The 19374-nt window shown below is 30.7% G+C and overlaps 1 protein-coding gene across 1 annotated transcript; it reads left to right on the top strand.

Moving 5' to 3' along the window:
- The first annotated feature begins 5345 nt into the window (after positions 1–5345).
- Positions 5346–5959, top strand: LOC132727481 (tigger transposable element-derived protein 4-like). Its single transcript, XM_060713011.1, has 2 exons — positions 5346–5419; positions 5611–5959. The coding sequence occupies exons 1-2, from the start codon at positions 5346–5348 to the stop codon at positions 5957–5959; spliced, it is 423 nt and encodes a 140-aa protein (XP_060568994.1).
- The last annotated feature ends 13415 nt before the right edge of the window (positions 5960–19374 follow it).

Below are 19374 nucleotides of genomic sequence, written 5' to 3'. Positions count from 1 at the left end.
TGTATGTCTATCTTTTCGAATACAGTGCACACTATTTCAATGAAATGTTTTGGTAAATCTTTGAGTAATAGACCAAAACCATGTATAAAGAAGAAAGCACTTTGGTTTAATAGTGATTGTAAAAAGGTAAAGTCTGAATTTTATGCTACCAAGCGCCGTTTCTATGAAAATAGGACTGATGAAAATAAGTTATTGTTTTTGGAATGTAGACAATCATTTTTGAATACAAAGCGTAAAGCCCAATTTTTGTTTTATCAGAAGGAAAAAAATAAAGCTCTCTAATATGAGCAAAACCGCTCCTCGAAAGTTTTGGAAATACATTAATAAATTTAAGAACAACAATAATTCCAAGATTCCTATTAATCTAGAGGATTTTAAAAAACATTTTGAAAATGTTTCAAATGAAAATCATGGTCAATTCAATATAAATAATTTTATTACTTCTAGTGAAAATGATGTGTATATTGATGATCTTGATAAATCTATTTCTGTGGATGAAGTAAGTAAAACTATATCTATGTTAAACCGTTATAAAAGCTGTGACTACGAAAATACTGTGGCAGATTTCTTTATTGACTGTAGAGAATTTATTTCTCCTTATCTTTGTACAATATTTAACCATATATTTGACAACTGTGTATACCCACATTCCTGGTCAAAAGGAGTTATTATACCAATCTATAAAAAAGGTGACAAAGGGGTCCCTTCGAATTATAGAGGTATTACATTGGTAAATACAATTGGTAAAATTTTCTCCTTATTGTTAAGGAACCGTATTAACAATTGGTGTGAAAAGAATGATGTATTAAGTGACTCTCAATATGGATTCAGAGATGGCCGTTCTACAACTGATGCAATTTTTTTACTACATGCAATCATCCAGAAGATCTTATACAAAACATCTAAACTTTGGTGTGTTTTTGTTGACTACCAAAGAGCTTTTGACTTCGTTAACAGGGATGCATTATGGGTAAAATAGATAAATACAGAATCCCTAAAGAAAGCCCAACACGGCAAAATTGAAAATGTTGCAGGCTCGGTTTGATTGAGCCTGTTCATGGACGGTACTGGAAAGTGCAAATTACCGTCCACGTCCCCTAGCACCGGCATAAGCAGAATTCAACATTTAAACGTGAAATAGTATAATTTTGAATTTAGAAACATCCGCAGATGTGTTCATACGGCGGTAATCATGGAACCTTCAATGTGACACTTCCGTGTCATTCCATGAAAAGCGGCGTATGGTCCCCAAGTAATAAAAAGCGTGTGCCCTAAACGAGAAAACAATGGGCAGAACTAAATGAAATGGAATTTTGAAAGGGGGTCAGAGGTTATGAAGCCTGCGTACCACAGATAAGACGTCAAAAGACAAATTTAAAAAGCAGGCAACATATCCTAAAGGTGATTCAACATTATTCAAGTAGGAATATTGGAACCACCCATATAGAAAATGCCGAAAAGTTGAAACTAAAAATACCACAAGCACAACAATAATGTCGTGCTGAAAGATCTTCAAGGATCGAAAATATAACATCATTGATTAAATGTACGGAGAGACTTTTTACAGCCGCCACACGGCACAAATAACACGGATGTGATCATAAAATAGATAAATACAAAATCCATAAAGAAAGCCCAACACGGCAAAATTGAAAATGTTGCAGACTCGGTTTGATTAAGCCTGTTCATGGGCGGTAATGGAAAGTGCAAATTACCGTCCACGCCCCCTAGCACCGGCTTAAGCAGAATTCAACATTTAAACGTGAAATAGTAAAATTTTGAATTTAGAAACATCCGCAGATGTGTTCATACGGCGGTAATCATGGAACCTTCAATGTGACACTTCCGTGCCATTCCATGAAAAGCGGCGTATGGTCCCCAAGTAATAAAAAGCGTAATAATAAAAACTTATTCAAGCTGGAATTAGTTGTAAAATGACCAATATGATGAAATGTATTTATAATGATGTACAATCTTGTGTTAAAATATCTAGTACTATGCAGTTGTCTGAATTTTTCGATGTATCGATCGGTTTGAAGCAAGAAGAGCCATTATCTCCCTTACTTTTCATTCTTTTCGTAAACGATATTATTGATAGTATAGACTTGAATACTTTAACTGATAAAGATTTAGAATTGTTATCTATGTATATTATATTGTTTGCTGACGACATTGTATTGTTTACTACGAATCCTGTTAGTGTACTGTCACAAATAGATAATATTATTCATTATTCAGAAAAATGGGGTCTTAAAATTAATGTAAATAAAACCAAAATATGTGTGTTTGAAAAGCGCAGATCTAATGATGTAAATATAGATTTTTATATTAACGGTGAGAAAATTGAGCAACTAGATAACTTTACTTACTTAGGCATTAATTTTATGTATACAGGTAATATGACACATGCAGTAAAGGCGCTACATGATCAAGCATTACGAGCATACCACAATCTGATGCTTCTATTTGACAAAGTGAAATTTGATGTTAAAACTTAATTATTATTATTTGATACAATGGTGGTGCCAATACTTTTATATGGTTCAGATATTTGGGGGGTATATAACTATATAGATAGATTCTTTTATTCCTCCAAATTTGAAGAGTACAACATATATACATGCATAAAGACATTGACATAATGTACAAATATCTATGTACATAAATTACGTTCAAGTTTCCTAATAATGGTAAAAAATATATGCATATGTAATATTATGAGCATAAGCCATCAAGTGTTTTAATTACATAAAGCATCTCTCCACAAAAGGACGCATATAACTCGTTGTTAAAGTTTAAGAATAGAATAATAAAATATGTTTAACAAATGTATTTAACAGTTCATTTTAAATGGTAATAGAACTTTGGGTTAGTTATTTAGCAGTCATTTATTATCAAAATTGAAATTATTATGCTTTAAGTTATTTTAGAATTAGAGAGACAATTTTGGAAAATAGCTGTATCTTTCTTAGTATACCAATAAGTAGTAAAAATGTACCATATAACGATATTAACATTGTCATATTGGAGTCATTATGACTTCATTCAAGAGAATTGAACAATATAAATTACTGCAAGTATAGAAATATTACTAATACTGCTACTATTATTGCATTTTGACTTTGAATAACTGTTACGATTTCTTTCATATAGGTTCGTGTACTTCTTTAAAATACAACATTGTGTCTTATATACATGTAGATTCAATATCTTAAAGCCGAAAACGAAATTACTTAAAGAACTTGGTCTATGTAAGGCACATTTTATGCTATCGGGTCTGCCATATTAAACGATAGCCTATGCTGGTCGAATCGAAAAAAGTATAGGCTTCTGAAATGACATAAGGTATTTGACACTTTGATACAAATGCTTAATATTGTTTGTCTTAAATCTTGTACAAGTAACCTTAGCATAAGAGTGTTAAATGCCAACAAATAAGTTCATAAATATACATTACACAGTTCCAAATTATAGCATAGAAAATCAAGTAAATGTATTTCTAAACATGTTATGGAGCATTTTCAAGAATGTGTACTGACGGCAAGTCGCTTGATAAAACGCCAACGCTATAAGCTGATCTGTCTGTCTTTCTCGAAAAAGTGGACAAATTACATATCAGATTTTGTAAGCATGTTCTAGGTGTAAAACAACACACCCCTAACTATGCGGTACTGGGAGAACTGGGTAGAGTACCGTTATCTGTTACCTGTAAAGAACGATCTTTAAATTTTTGGCTAAAAATTATGAAAAATGTTTCTTCTCCCATTTATGTTATTTACAGAGATCTTATTGACCACAATATTAATAGCTGCTGGGCTTCTCGTATACATTCTATTATTGATCATCTTGGATTTGCTCATATACGATTTAACTTTGATGACAGTTGTAAATATTTACCAATGTTTAAGAATCGTTTACGCGATCAATTTTTACAAGATTGGTCAGCATCAATACGATCTATGCCTAAACTTGAATATTATTGCAATTTCAAAAAGGAGTTTAAATTTGAAAACTATCTTAATGTAGTTGAAAATGACGCTCTTAGAAACTGTTTAGCTCGTTTTAGATTAAGCTCGCACAATTTAGAAATTGAAACAGGTCGTTATAGTGGCATAGTTAGAGAAAACCGATTGTGTAAAATGTGCAACCAAAATGTAATTGAAAATGAATATCATTTAATGTTTTGTTGTAGTAGATATAGAAATCTTAGAATTAAATATCATTGTAATGTATCTTGGCTTAATAAGAATATTTTTAATAGTTATATGTCAACTAAGAACAAGAAAAAAATATGTAATATTGCTAAATACATTAAAGATGCTTTTACGTTAAGAAACAATACCCTGGAAAATATTACTGTTTCTTAAATGTTTGAATTATTAATTTTTGTAATACTTTATATGATGTTTGTATGCTTTTGAATATATGATACAATATCTCTGTCTTTGCCATATATGTTTATTGTAATATAGCAAAAGACATTTTACATGTCGATAGCCAATACATTTTGAAACCTTTGAATTATTAAAGGAAGCAAAAATCGAAAGCTTGTTTATTCTTTATAATGGAAAGAAAACGAAAAGCGCTGAGTTTAGAAACAAAATATGATATTTTACGAGAAATTGAAAAAGGCAGGAAAACTAAGACTGAAATAGCAAAGGATTGTCAAATTCCAAAAAGTACACTCTCGGGAATTGTGTCTAAAAAGGAAATCATTCTACAGGAGTATCAAACGTCAACATCCTCACCGAAACGGAAGCGACATCGTTCCGGAAAATACGATGATGTGGACTCGGCACTTTTTGAGTGGTTTAAAGGGATACTCAGGCAAATAATGGCAAAAATATAAAAATGATTTTCTGTACTCAAATCACCCTAAAATGACATTTCTTAAAGTTCTAACATGAATTTCTGTATAAATTCTATATATTTTGGGTTTGAAGTTTAAATATATCTAAATATGTTGAACGGAATTTTGACGCGAACAGAATCACCGAATATTTTAAAAACAAGTCATGCGATTTGAACAAACCCTGGAAGTTACAATAACAAATATTGTGGATATTGTATGATTGAAACAAGTCTAAGTAATTGATTTGACATGTCTTTTAACGTTTCCAGAGTACAGAGTGACAACTATTGTGAAATTTTAGCGCTCTAACCTGACCCACGCGGGTCAAGTTAGGAAAACACCATTTTATTCTTTATATGGAGAAAAGTTTTGTTCCTTTGACTGTTTAGTGTATTCATTTTGAGGACATTTACAGAATAATGAATGAAAATTTCAAAACTAAGAAATGAAAATTTTGCCTGTGTCTCCCTTTAAAGGTGCCAGAGCCTGTAGCATGCCAATCAGCGGCATTATTCTTCAAAAGAAAGCTGATAACCTCGCTAAAAGTCTCGGCCATATGGACTTCAGGTATGTGAATTTTTAATTTATTTTGTCTTAGTGAAGTGATAAAAATGAAAAAAAAATTAATTCAGAATCAGTTATAATTATAAAGTAAAAATACACAATTCTAATTAGCATGCTTTTGGAATTTTAAAATCCCTTGCTATTTCAGTTGTACGGGCTAAAATAGACATATTTAATGGAAATGTATTCGTAAGTGCTTCGGGAAGCTGGGTAGAACGTTTCAAGGGAAGGCACAACATTGTTTCTCGTGCTATAAGTGGAGAGAGTGGAATCGTTGATTCATCGGTGACTGATGAATGGAAGGAGCGAACTTTGCCTGCCCTGCTGAAATATTTCTCCCCTAAAACCATATTTAATGCTGATGAAACGGGGCTCTTCTACAAACTTATGCCATCATACTCTCTTAATGTCCGTGGTGAAACCTGCACTGGAGGCAAAAAAGGCAAAGAAAGATTAACGTTCCTAGTTGCTTGCAATATGGATGGATCGGAGAAGCTTAAACACGTTGTTATTGGCCGATTTGCTAATCCCAGATGTTTTTAAAGGTGTAAAGTCCTTACCTGTGGCTTACCTTGCCAATAAACGGGCCTGGATGACAGGGAAACTTTTCTCTGATTGGGTGCTACAACTTGACAGAAAGTTTTCATCTCAATCGAGAAAGGTGAGATTTGCATTATATTTATAATAAGTTAATAAATCAACTCGTTTCAGTACGATCAATTTATTATAAAAGAATGACAACTTGTAAATTTAATTAATACAATGTATCTTAGCATATTGTGTTTTTTATAAATTAAGCAACAGTAATGAGGATATTAGTTCAAGCCATTATGGAAAAGCTTTTGAAAAAATGTTTTAATCTGCTTTACAGTATTTTTTTCGGTATTAATAACACGTTATACTATTTGAATTCGATATATGTTTTACAGGTATTACTGATTGTGGACAACTGTGCTGCTCATCCTAAATTGACTGGGTTAAAGTCGATAACTATGGCTTTTTTCCGCCGAACATGTTGTTCGCTATCAGTTTCTCTACTTGTGATAGGGTTTGTAAGCGAGCAGCAAGGATCCTGATCATACTGCGCGGATGCGCAGACTGGTCTGAATCCATGCTTGTCGCAAACCCACTATGTTAGTTTTGTCATGGCAATGCTCATATTTTAATGTTGCTGGTATTAACATTGCTCATAATTTACCTTAGTTAACTTATTTTTAGAAATACATATTTACAACGAAATTGTCATATCTGTTAGATATAAAGTTGATAAGTGAAATAGTACAACCTTTTCCCCGTTTCTGGGAAATTCCCCAATAGTGTATGTCTGATACAATCGTCATTTTATAATGTTTTTTTTTGTAGAAAGAAATATCTTGGAGAAAAAACTGTTAACATTTAAAGTGGATTGGTTTACATTGAATGCATTTTTCCATAATTTTACAAATATTGATAAAAACAATAGCAATGTATAATTAGGATATTCTATAGAGGATATTTGTTTGTTTGTGTGTAAGATGAATACTGTTTTTAAAGTTCACGAGATGAAATAAAATTACATCTTACACAACAAACAGACAAATTTTCTTTTTATTTTATGCTTTAAAACAAGTTTATACGAAATTTCCATAATTTAAACGTTAATATTAAAATCTGTTTTCCCCATTGAGAGCCCCATTTAGAGGGAATTTCTCATTAAAAACAAATAGTCTTGAGCTGAAAAATAAGTCCGCCAATCAAGGTTAGATGACGGTGATATTTATTCATTTTATTAAAAAAATATGAATGATCGCTTGTTTTAATAATAAAAACAAACAATTCTTGTAGGAGAAAAAGTCCATCCATCCATCCATCCATATTTCTGTAACTTACTGCGAATTTATATTAGCTTTGTAAAATGTAAGCGGCAGCCATTTTTAAAAGTTATGTATTTCATGGGAGGAAAATAATTGTGAAAGATTCAAAAGGATATAATTTGGATTTGTTAGTCATACACCTTTTTAAAAGACAGAAAACTTATTTGAGGATTGTAACAGACAAAAAATTAGCGTTGACAGAAGTGAAAACATTCAGAAAAGGAGCTAGGAAAATGGAAAACTTGGAAGCTTGTTAAGGCAAAAAATTTGTAAGGAACGCTGGTTTTTTTTACTTATTTTACGAGTGATTGCTGTCAATGCTTTTCAATTTTTATAAAGCTTACGGCAGTTATTGCTCGTAGGATACTTTAATATGCCCAAATGTCATCAAGAGCAGTTTAGCATGGGGAAGGAATGTATTTTTCAGACTGTAAAAACGAAACAAAAAAATTTAGAGACGAAATTTTGTGATTGGAATTTGAAGGAATAGAAGTAAGTTTTCTCTCTTCATTACTTTTGACATTTCAGTTATTTATCTATTTCAGCTTTGCTAGTTTTTTTTAACATCCTGATATTGTCAGAATTGTCAGTAAAAATAAAATTGAGGTACCACAAGGGGAAAATCTTAAAAAAGTAGTTTCGTCATTGAAAAAAGTGAAATTATATTTTGATAATTTTCACTGTGAAATTATCAAATATAATTTTCACGGATAAATCAGTAATCCACTGAAAAGCATAAAATAAAGGTATTGAATATATTAAAGTTCAACGTTACTTTACATAGCATTTATAATCTTAAGTACCGTACCCATTATTGTGAGGCATAGAAGCCACGTCTCATAAGGAAATAATGTAATAAAAATCGCTGATTTTGAAATTTGATTTTCGTTATCTGAACTGCTGCAAGTTTTAACTCCTTTTAAAGATGAGTCATTTTTGATGAACTAAGCAACTAAATTAATTCCATTAACACAATTTTACTATGTAACATTTATTTTGCGAATGATACAGCGAAGAAACACTTGTTTCTCATAATAAGCACTTGAATCGTATTTATTTGCTACTTTCATTTAGGATTAAATAACACTAGAAGTATTGGAAAATGTTTAAAGTACATCGATTATCAAACAGTAAATTCTAATGTGTATTACTGCTCATATTGATATCGACGAAATACAAAAGTGGCCAACAAAACGGTGCCCAAATCGTCATTCTAATGAATTGAAAAATAAACATATTCATAAACATATCTGTAATGCTGGTTAAGTTTAATGTCAGGCGTTTGTTTATTTCTTTTAATTTTGAATTTCTTTTAAATATTTTGGTCCGATTTCTTACCGCGTTACTCGTTCCGGTTATAGATTTACACAGATTCGACGTCACTTTTGTACATTTCCTGCCTTATTGTTACATTACTGCATTACTGGAAATACACGATGCTACAAATATTATAATTCCCTTATTATATACATGTTGTCTCTTTGAAAATAAAAAAAGAAGAAAAAAACATAAAAACAATTATTTACAAATACCGTTTTAAAGCTGTTAAAAGTATTTAAATAATTTTCAAATTGGTTGCTGCAAGTCTTAGGTACAATACAACTGTATGAAGGATTGTGACTTAAACATAACAGAATGGACATTAATATGTCATAAATTTGTTTCCTGCATAATTAAACAGTACCAAAGTGATATTCCCGACACATTCGATGACTTCAATGTCTTTTATTCGAATTACAAAGCGTATAAAACCTGTCACTTTTATGTCATGGAAAACAAGAAGACACGATGTAACACTGGGCGAACGTAGAGGAAAACTATGTGAATGAAATATAAGACGTTTCGGTTTAAAGCAAGGTCAATAGCACTTATTATACCGATCAATATATTTTCTTGTATCTATTGCCGTTTATATATGATCACGCAAGGTATCGCGTTTAATATTAAATGTTTTAATCATATACTTCGTTTAATGAATAATGAAAAAGGTCTCTTATTCAAAAGTTCGCACACTGATAAAATAGTGATAATAAAATTAGCATTTCATCAATACTGAAAAGCTTTTATATAACACGAGTTATTCTGTTCAAATATATCCGTGAAATAATAAAATATTGAATCAACTGAATTTATTGAACGCGTTGACTAAACTCTTCTGCTGAGTACGATTATTTTATCGAACTAGTTCAATTAATTTAGTGATGAAGCTACATAAATATATATTCTTATCTATTTATCGCATTAACAAAAGACAACAATTCATTTTAACCGTCAAAATGAACAATGATTTCATTGACAAGCTTAAAGTGTAACGATAACACTAAGCGCGTCTTTATGCAATGCTTGTATAACCCAAATGACGTTACATCAAAATGTAAACATAACGTCGTAAAAGCAGAGCTTGTGTTTTGCTTGTACTCGTATAAAGCTATATTAACGTTATCTATGTTTTGTTTATCAGTATTCCTGGAGGATTTACTTTCTTTAAATAATGTGTCTCGCAAAATGAGTGAGAAATGTCAGGAATACATTAAACATAAAATAGATGAGGTATCAGTTTGACAATGAGGGTATCAAGACTAAATTTAGTTTAATGTGTAAATTGTGGCGAATTAAACATATGTTGAAAGGATTTCATTTGCTTTGATTAAAAAACAACTCAATTAAAGGAACAAGGAAGTACATCTTTACCTTACTCTTAAATCTGTATCTTGTTAAATTGTAAAAGGACTCTGCAGACATATGGATGACCTACAATTTATCAAGGAGAGTACTCACTCATTTCCTGTCTGTTCATGCTATTATCATTTTATCACGGACATTTTCTCGGAAAGTGAAGAGAAATGAAAAATTCAGTTGTCGTGTAAAGTAAATATACACATCATCACATTATTTATTTTACATTAAGATTGAGAATAAAAATATCGTTATCATTTTTCGTGCTTGTTCTAGTATAAATATATATTGAAGATTTAAATATTTCCTTCTAAAATCAATAAGATATTGATATTGAATGAACAACATTACGTTATCAATCTCAGACTGTTTGTTTCATTTTACGCCTTTTTCCAACAGTATTTCAGTCATATAGGCGGGTAGCTTCCTAACCATCGTTCCTGGAGAGTTACACCAGTACTAGACTACCTTCCTCCGCGCTTTACTACTAAAGCATCTCGGGGATCGAACCCACGCCAGAGAGGTAACTGGATTTGAAGTCATCGACTTTAACCGTCAACCACGGAGGCGGTCTAATTTCAGACTGATTTTGCTGCGTTGAACAAGACAATATCTATCTACGTAGAAATAAATTGACAGCAATGATAACAGTAGCACTTAAACAACTCGGTATGACCTAGTATGTTGATAGAAGATAATAAAAAGTGCAAATAAGAGTCTATTTGTATCCTTTTAAAAGACAATAAGGCGTTAACATTTCATATCCATGTTTGTCTCAGAATGGAGTTGTCTTCTTAAAAAGTGGCAAGTATGTGTTTAGTGATATTTTGATAATTTAAAATCTCTAAAACTAATTTTGTCTTTCATATAAAATACTGTATCACTAGTTTTCAAACAAAAGACAAAATGTGGTTTGTTTGTGGACCAAAAACTTAAAAGCGTTTAAATGGAAAATTATAGCATTTTTAGGGGATGAGGGTATTATAAGAGACAGCCAGTGACAACATCATTATTTAGTGATGACTCAATCTAAATAAATTTGTTTATATTTGGCATAATAGCACTATCATTCAATCTTGACAACTGAAATTTTGTTACATGACAATAACAACATAACATCAATTGAAAATGTGGATTACATTAACATAACCATTCCTTTTGTATTTGTTTAAACTTCTGTTGTAATCTAACCGACACATCCAATATATGCATTTCTGCAAATAACCCAGCTTAAATGTTCTCATACCTTTATGGATGATTACTCAGCTAACAGACTAGAACTAAATGTCAGTCCTAAAATATATCCATGTATATCATGTGAGATCGGAGAGACTATGTTCCCGCCTTGGCAAATATCTTGGCAAGCGTGTTTAACATTTAATTCCTATTTCAGTATCATTTATATAAAACTATTACAGTTTCGAGCTATATCCACTAATCTAAAACACAGTAGAAAAAAATGATTTTTGTCTGAAGACTTTGTAAAACTTAAGCAAATATATGTTGTTGTTGTTGTTTGTTTGTTGTTGTTTTTTTTTTCCCTAGAATGTGTTAACCTTTGAAATTATACAGCAACTTGATATGGAGTATAAGTATTTATACTGGTATTATAATCATATATAATATCAAATTAAAATTGTTATATTTATTGATAATGCTTTTTATAAACGTTTATCTCTAATATCGAACATATACGGCACGTAACGGCAGATTACATTTAGTTATATATCTAGTTTTATATAAGTTGTATGGATCTTAATTGATTCTATAAATCGATAAGTAGCGACATTTTACTGTCAGCAATCATATGTAAATTGTCTGTTAGCTTCTTCTCGATTAATTCTTAGTTAGGTAATGTTTATATCAGTTATACAAGTTAACTTACCGGATTGAAGTGTCTTTCCTAGAAAAATTAAAATGCTTGATCATAAACATAGTTGCTTATATGATATAGGATGACATCAGAGATTATTTACAAACCGACAGTAAATGTTAAGTCTGATAAAATTTGTAACGTCAATGAGAACAAAATAGTTTATAATTACACAATGTTGCTTCATCGTGATTTTAAATGTTAAAAGGTTTTGTATATATTATAATTGATATATACGCTAGTGTTTTCTTATCTCCATATAACATGTGTTAAATCTGACATCTTTATAATAGATGATTATTCATTATACAAATACATAAAGAAAATAATTATGTGTTAAATATTTACAATTTTGTGAAATACAATAGTGCAATATCTTATCTTTAAATAAAAAGACATGCAGAAATTTACTCCATTCTTTATCAAAAGTAAAAAGACGCTGTATTGTATGTGCTTATGAAACAGTGTGTTCATGCATTTGTTGAAATAAGTTTTGTAAAAGTCAAATGACAATAATGTATTATCTTGGTATGATCTAAATGAAAAACATAAATACATTTTTAAACATATAAATACATTTTTAAACATCGCTTTGCACTTGCAAGTTACTTGTATTTTAGCAACGTATTTGCTAATTCTTTATTTTTATTTAGTTAATTATAGACTTGAAATGCGTCCATTAGGCACGAATGCCCCCTTCTCCCCCGCATTCAACTGCTTTGTCAGTCTGCTGATGTACAGCGGGACAGTTTGACAGTTGGGCAAACGAGGGAAATTATACATAATCACTCCCCCTATCTCTAAGTGTTTTAGGCATAAAGGACAAAAGCTCTACAATTACTGGATGAATTCACAGGCAAATCCAGACATGCATAACTGACCAATATTCCTGTAAAGTTCCATGACTATAGAACGAAATACTTTATCGTCTACGCGCGACACAAATTGAAAATTGCAAATTTTTACTGAACCAAGGGCAATAAGTTACCTTAAAAAAATCTGAAAAAATCCGCATGTGAAACCAAATGTGCACAATTCCACCAGCTGATCAAAATTGCTATTAAATTTGTTGAATTTATAAAAAGCACATTTAAAGCTACACGGGGCACAGCATTTTGGAACGGAGGGACGGATGCACGGACAAGGGAAAATCTAAATATCAACCTTTAGAGTTGGTGTATTAAAAAAATTGGTTCATATTCTTACCGTTATGTGCGTTATTATTCGCAATACAGCTTTATTTTTACATCATAAGCACTGTATAAACAACATCGATTCAAATTGCTTTTAATTATCCAAAAACATAGAAAAGGAAAATGACATATGAGTTGATTGAGAATGAACTATAGAGTTCTTCGCTATTTATTATATTATAACCCTTATTGATATCAATATATAAAGGGAGAGATAATGAAATAAAAATACAGTTGCAAAAAAAGACTTATTATTCATATACGAAATTAAACGGTCTTGTTGTCTGGTATTAATAATTCTTAATGAGTACGAATGCTTATACATGAGCAGTTAAATATTATTTACAATGCAACACAAAGTGGTGCCACTGATTAAAAATGGGATGATTGCGAGTGACAGCTTAACATTTAAATGTCGATTGCTAATGTCGCTTTTATAGAAAGGCATGTTTTCGTTTATATACAATATTAATGACTAATTATTCAAAAACAAGTGAAGCAATCAATGACAAAGTATAACAACAAAGCTCAATAAAGATCATGCCATTTTATTTTCGTAACAGACAATACATATTTCCTTTGATGTATCATTTATGATGCTGATAATAAAATGTTGAAGCTTTCCTCCTTGACGTTTTACACTATTTGTATGTCAAGCAGTTTGCTTTCCTTACTTAATTGGAATGCACAACAGAGTTAATAATTTGTTGTTCTGTTTTGATCCATAAGTGTTCAATATTAATTGCGTAGGGAAAGGTATAGATAAAGATAATTATTTACTTTCCTTTTGTGACATACCGAAGAAAGAAATGAATTTTACACATTGATAAAACATTATTGTAATCTGACTAAAAACTCCTTTAAACAGATACATGAACTGTACATTCAATATTAGTTTGAAATGTTTTTATTTATATAGAATGACGATCTGGCTAGCGTGTTGAGGGCGCCTTTTGTGTTTCGTCAAAATGTATTACAGCAATAACGTAATATATTTCACATTTTTTGTGTTTTATATTCTGTATACCTGGCACATTTGCCAAGAAATTTGTGTCATAGTTACTTAAAATTGACAGAGGAAAATGTTACTGAGGTAACGTAAGATTTCGTAAGTGATGCACCGAAGCAGGGCTGCGAGCGAAATTTATTTTATCTGTTTTCTTTAAGTTCTAAGTGACACTAGTATGTTAATCAAAACAAAAACGATTTATATTTTTATTTTACAAAACACAAAACGGCAGTCAGTTTATCATTTTCGAGAATTATCTCGACATTACTTTATAAAGTAAACATATTCCTTGAAAATACGTTCTGTTGGTAAAAGCATGATGTCGCAGTTGTCGTATGATTTTATTTGTTTCATTTAATTTGATTAAATATAAGATATTTTGATGCGTTTACTTTTCGCGCTACTCGTTTTGAACATAGCTTTACACATTCTAGGCATTCTCGTGATACATTTTCAAGACAACAAGACAAAATACATGCACCATTTTCAAGGTTATTTGAGTAAACAATGGAGACACTGCCATCTCGTTATTCTAAAGATTAGTTTGTTAAGACTTTGTGTACGTAGACATTTTGGGTCAAGTTTTTTATTAGAATCCCTTTTTACGATTTCTTGTATCTTGTACGATTTCTTGTATTTAATGCTGAGAATACACAAATCGCCTACACTTAAGTATTTATGACACACCTGGTAATAAAACAAAATATTTAGTTAATTAATAATAACCATGTGAATTATTTGATAATCAGAAGATCAATTTTGTTCTAGAATAAGATTGACATGCATACGGCATTGCAAATATAGTTAGGCGGGTGTAAGCATTGTTTTTCAGTTATTTTTATTAACGATTGTTCTTCAAGTGTTTTATATCCCGGTAAAATGAGTGCAATGTATTAAAAACAATTATACAGTTTAGTAGTGAGAAGTTATCTGGTTATGCTAGGGGGCGTGGTGGGTGTTGCACTTTTACATTATCCCCCATTTACAGACGCAATCAAACCGAGTTTGCAATTTTCATGTAAATTTGCTGTTTTAATGCTTCGGAGGGATCACTTTTTTATCAAGATATTTTAAGACATAAATTATACCATTTTTACTTGACATTTAGAAAACATTGCCAAGAACTGTAGAAAATATATAACTGACGGACAATAATTACTAGATAAATGGAAATGGTTAACGACTTGCGATAAAAAAGTTAAGAATATTTTACAGTTACTAGAAAGTGTATCTTAGACGAAATTTCTGAAACATTAAGACGATTCTTCATGTATTTTGATGATTTTAGAAGAAGTAAAGGCGAATGGTATTCAAACAATTACAGTGTACTCTTCAACATGTCCACCAGCATAGTTAAAAAAGAGTGTCTTTGATAAGTTTATATTGGCGAGATATGACAAAAAAAAAACGGCAAAAAAAAATAAATAAAAAAAACCAACAAATTTAAATGTCCGTCAGCAATACCATTTCATGCACACTTACTTCCGCCTTTGCGTTCATTGAAAGTCGCCTTTCCTTGTTGGTTTTGTTTATCAGATATTACATTCAGAACACTTGCAAAATATAATAAATATTTTCGCAAATGTGCGGATTAATGTAGTTCTACCATGTGACTTTGGATGTAAACAATGTCATGGGTATTTTTGTATGTATTTATTGGTAAAACGTAGAACATTTATATGCAATGTATATCATAATGATGTACTTTTAGTCTGTAAAAACATGATAATTAGCAAATGTATATAATGTTCGTTCTACTTTTTCGTCTTTAAATCTACTTTGTCGCAGCCAACCTTCAAACCATACCACAAAATTAAATAACAAACATTTTTTAATTTTGCAGCGGTAAGGTAGACTGTAATCATTCTACGTACTGTACTTGTGGTCCGAAGTTTGACGGAAAGGGCAAAACATTGCGACTGCCATATTTGTATGTACTTTAACAAGTTTAAGAGAACATTTAAACACGATTATTGCTATGTTATACCATTTGATGTTAAGTCTGACAGCTGAAAATATTAATTTTATGCAGAGTTGGACAGTGTCCGGCTCAAAATCATCATTTCCGAATTGTTTTGTTCAAAATCAAATATAAACAAATTCAGTTTATTATCTTGCCTTTATTCTATTTTTTCGGCCACAATACACAGCAAACATAAACTACTACATAATAAAGGCCTATATAGAATTTGTTTGAGTGCATAATTTGAATAATCTATACATATGCACTGTTTTCACATGAGAAAGTTTCTAAATCATAAGATATGATAGAATATTTATTTTCGTTTCCCCAGTTATTTCTCATCTATTATACATTATTTGAAATATAAACTTATAATTATGTTGTTCTGTCTTCTGTTTATTTCAGTCATATGAATAAAGGAACGTGTATTGAATATTAACTGCTTCTCAATATACAGCACAACGAATCGAAGTAGTATAAAAAGTAAGAAGAAAATATTGTTTAATTTAGTTTTGGGTAATGGAAGTAAAGAGAGACAAGAACTCGACTCATTTTGTTTCGCAATTACTTGAGGTAGTACACCTCTTATGCATTATCTCCATTTTGAAGAGTATTTAAATAGGCTAGTATCACTGTCAAGTGCATTGAAACTGAGGGGCGTGGGTTCAAGCCCCAGAAGGGGCAACTTTTTTTTTAAAACATTTTTTATGTATCTATCGGATCCCTTATGGAAGAAAAAAGTGTTTGATTTTAATGATATAATTATTGTTGGTATTTATTTGCTGAGAAATGCCAAGTTTAATGGCAAATACGATACCAGATATTTTCAAACTTTAATAGAATAAAAACTACACGGTAAAAGTATTTTATATTTTGCAAGACAAACCAATATATATTTAAGAAAATTTAGTCAATAGATAAATACAGAATCCCTAAAGAAAGCCCAACACGGCAAAATTGAAAATGTTGCAGGCTCGGTTTGATTGAGCCTGTTCATGGACAGTACTGGAATGTGCAAGTTACCGTCCACGCCCCCTAGCACCGGCTTAAGCAGAATTCAACATTTAAACATGAAATAGTAAAATTTTGAATTTAGAAACATCCGCAGATGTGTTCATACGGCGGTTTGAAAACTACCCCTTATTTTGGCAAACTTAAGGGATATTTTAAATAAGGCTTTTTACATAGGGAATTGGTCAAATAAGTGTTTAAAGTGGGTGGGGTAGGGTTACATTTTTATACATATTTAAAACATTTTGTTTAGAAACAATCATTTTGATCGTTTAATTTGTTACCTGCACCCAATTGTATAAACGTTGGTTAAATTAACCCTGGGTTAAACGCTAACCGTGGGTTAAATTTAACCAACTTTGGTTAACTAACCAATTTGGTTAGTCTCTTGTATAAACCGGGATAACCAAAAGGTTAACTAACCAAAATGGTTAAAATTAACCGCTGGTTAAACTAACCAATACTAATCCCGACATGCAATAAATTCTATATCCGGTTATGTTGTTTTCGCGGAATATGTCAAAATTGACACATGGTTTACGCTCCCATCTTTATTACAATCGAAAATTTTGATAGTAGAGTTAAAATCGGTTCAAATTTTCAATTAAGATGTTAATTGTCACCACACTAATTACATATTATCATTAAACAAATGTACAGAATATAACTTTTACGTAGGATGAACTTGTTTATGACCTCGGAACTGGTGTTTAGGTACGAATAACTTGCATGGTTGCTATGGGCTTTGTTTACAAATTAAAATGTACTGCAAATGAGCAAATATTCGCTGATATAATGTTATAAATCAAAATCATCCGTCAACTGGGACAGAAAATGGTTAGAATGTAACTAATTTCATACAAGAACCACTCAATGCAGAAGTATTGACGCATATATTTTCTATCAGATTCGTACCTAAAACGTTCGAACCCAAAATATTTTGTGTAACAGCAGATGCAATTTTTGAATGATTTTGCCCCAAACTACTCTCTGTAGTTTCACTATATAATATATGAAACTTCTGTTTCAGTTACTAAATACCATATCAGTCACTTGGGAAAATCTTGTTGCATTTGCCAAAGCTATGTTTCATGATAGAAGAGCTTTTAAAATACTGAAAGTTTACCATATTATAGCAAAATAAATAATAAAATAAAAGTCTACTTATTGCTAATTACCCCCCCCCCCCCAAAAAAAAAAAAAAAAAAAAAAAAAAAAAAAAAACAAAAAAACAACAAAACAAACAAACAAAATATATGAAAAACACATAAATGAAAACAAAATCATTTTGCTTTCTTGTGACTGTATGGCTGACATCCTTTATTTTAAACATTCAACATGTTTTAACTTTAATTCTCACTAGTCACAACACTCAAATGCAAAATTGACTTGGTTCCCAGCAGTAAATTTACTAAACAGAGGAGAAACTAAATGAAAAATAATTATAAAAAAATGTCATCTTGAATTTACCATAATTAATTAATTTATGAACAATCAAAAGTGATTTTTAATTTACCTCTACTTCAATTTTGAATTATTTTTATTGATGTTGTTTAGGAATTCTTAGATCTTATATATTTATTACTTATACATGGATCTTGTAAATAAAAATACTTAACACTTAATGAATGATTGGAACCTGTCACTGGCCAACATTATACTAGTCCAGTACCTTTAGGAATAGGCTATATGTCATTGAAGTAGGTAAACCAGGGTCTCAATATATATACATAATGTAATGAATAGTGTATGACTGTTACCATAAACAATAAGTTATATATAGTTTAATAAGTGCATAGTCTATAACTGGTTAAAAATGAAAAAGTGTCCAAATATGTTTTCTAGAGTTCTATATATTGTTAAGATATTATAATTTTGTAAAATATTTTCATCTACATTGAAAGTCTGAATAAATTATTTAATAAATAAAATACATCCTCATTGAACAATGGAATAATGGTCTAAATCTCTCTCTCCCTCCCTCTATTTATTGCTTATTTATTAACCCCCTCCCTCCCCATCTAAGAAATATCAAGAGTAACAATGGGGATGAGATATTGAATATCTCCACATGGCCATTTCCAAGGTATAATGCTAAATATGCTTTAATAATGCTTTCATTCATCTGAGTTCAATCATAAATATATTTACTTTCATAGTTTACATTGTGTAAAGAAGAAGTATTTTAGAGACAAAGCAGTTTAATTCAATATAATAATAATACAAGAAATGGACAAAAGTACATGTAATTGTAAAATCAAAATGTATTTCTGTTTGAGTACATATAGAATATAAATATTAATGTTAAGAATTGCCTTTTTCCCATTCAGTACTATATTGTGTCACATTAAATCAGACCTAAAGCAGCTTCCTATCCAAA

Source organism: Ruditapes philippinarum, unplaced genomic scaffold, assembly GCF_026571515.1.
Source record: "Ruditapes philippinarum isolate M1 unplaced genomic scaffold, ASM2657151v2 ctg2141_1_1_1_1, whole genome shotgun sequence".
In the NCBI taxonomy this organism is placed as follows: Eukaryota; Metazoa; Mollusca; class Bivalvia; order Venerida; family Veneridae; genus Ruditapes; species Ruditapes philippinarum.
This window is presented reverse-complemented; position numbering and strand designations above follow the sequence as displayed.

What these genes read in the sequence shown, in the direction of transcription:
- LOC132727481 (XM_060713011.1), top strand. Translation starts at nt 5,346, where the DNA reads ATGCCAATCAGCGGCATTATTCTTCAAAAGAAAGCTGATAACCTCGCT. An exon ending in CTCGGCCATATGGACTTCAG is followed by an intron (nt 5,420 to 5,610) that starts GTATGTGAATTT and finishes TGTATTCGTAAG; the next exon opens with TGCTTCGGGAAGCTGGGTAG.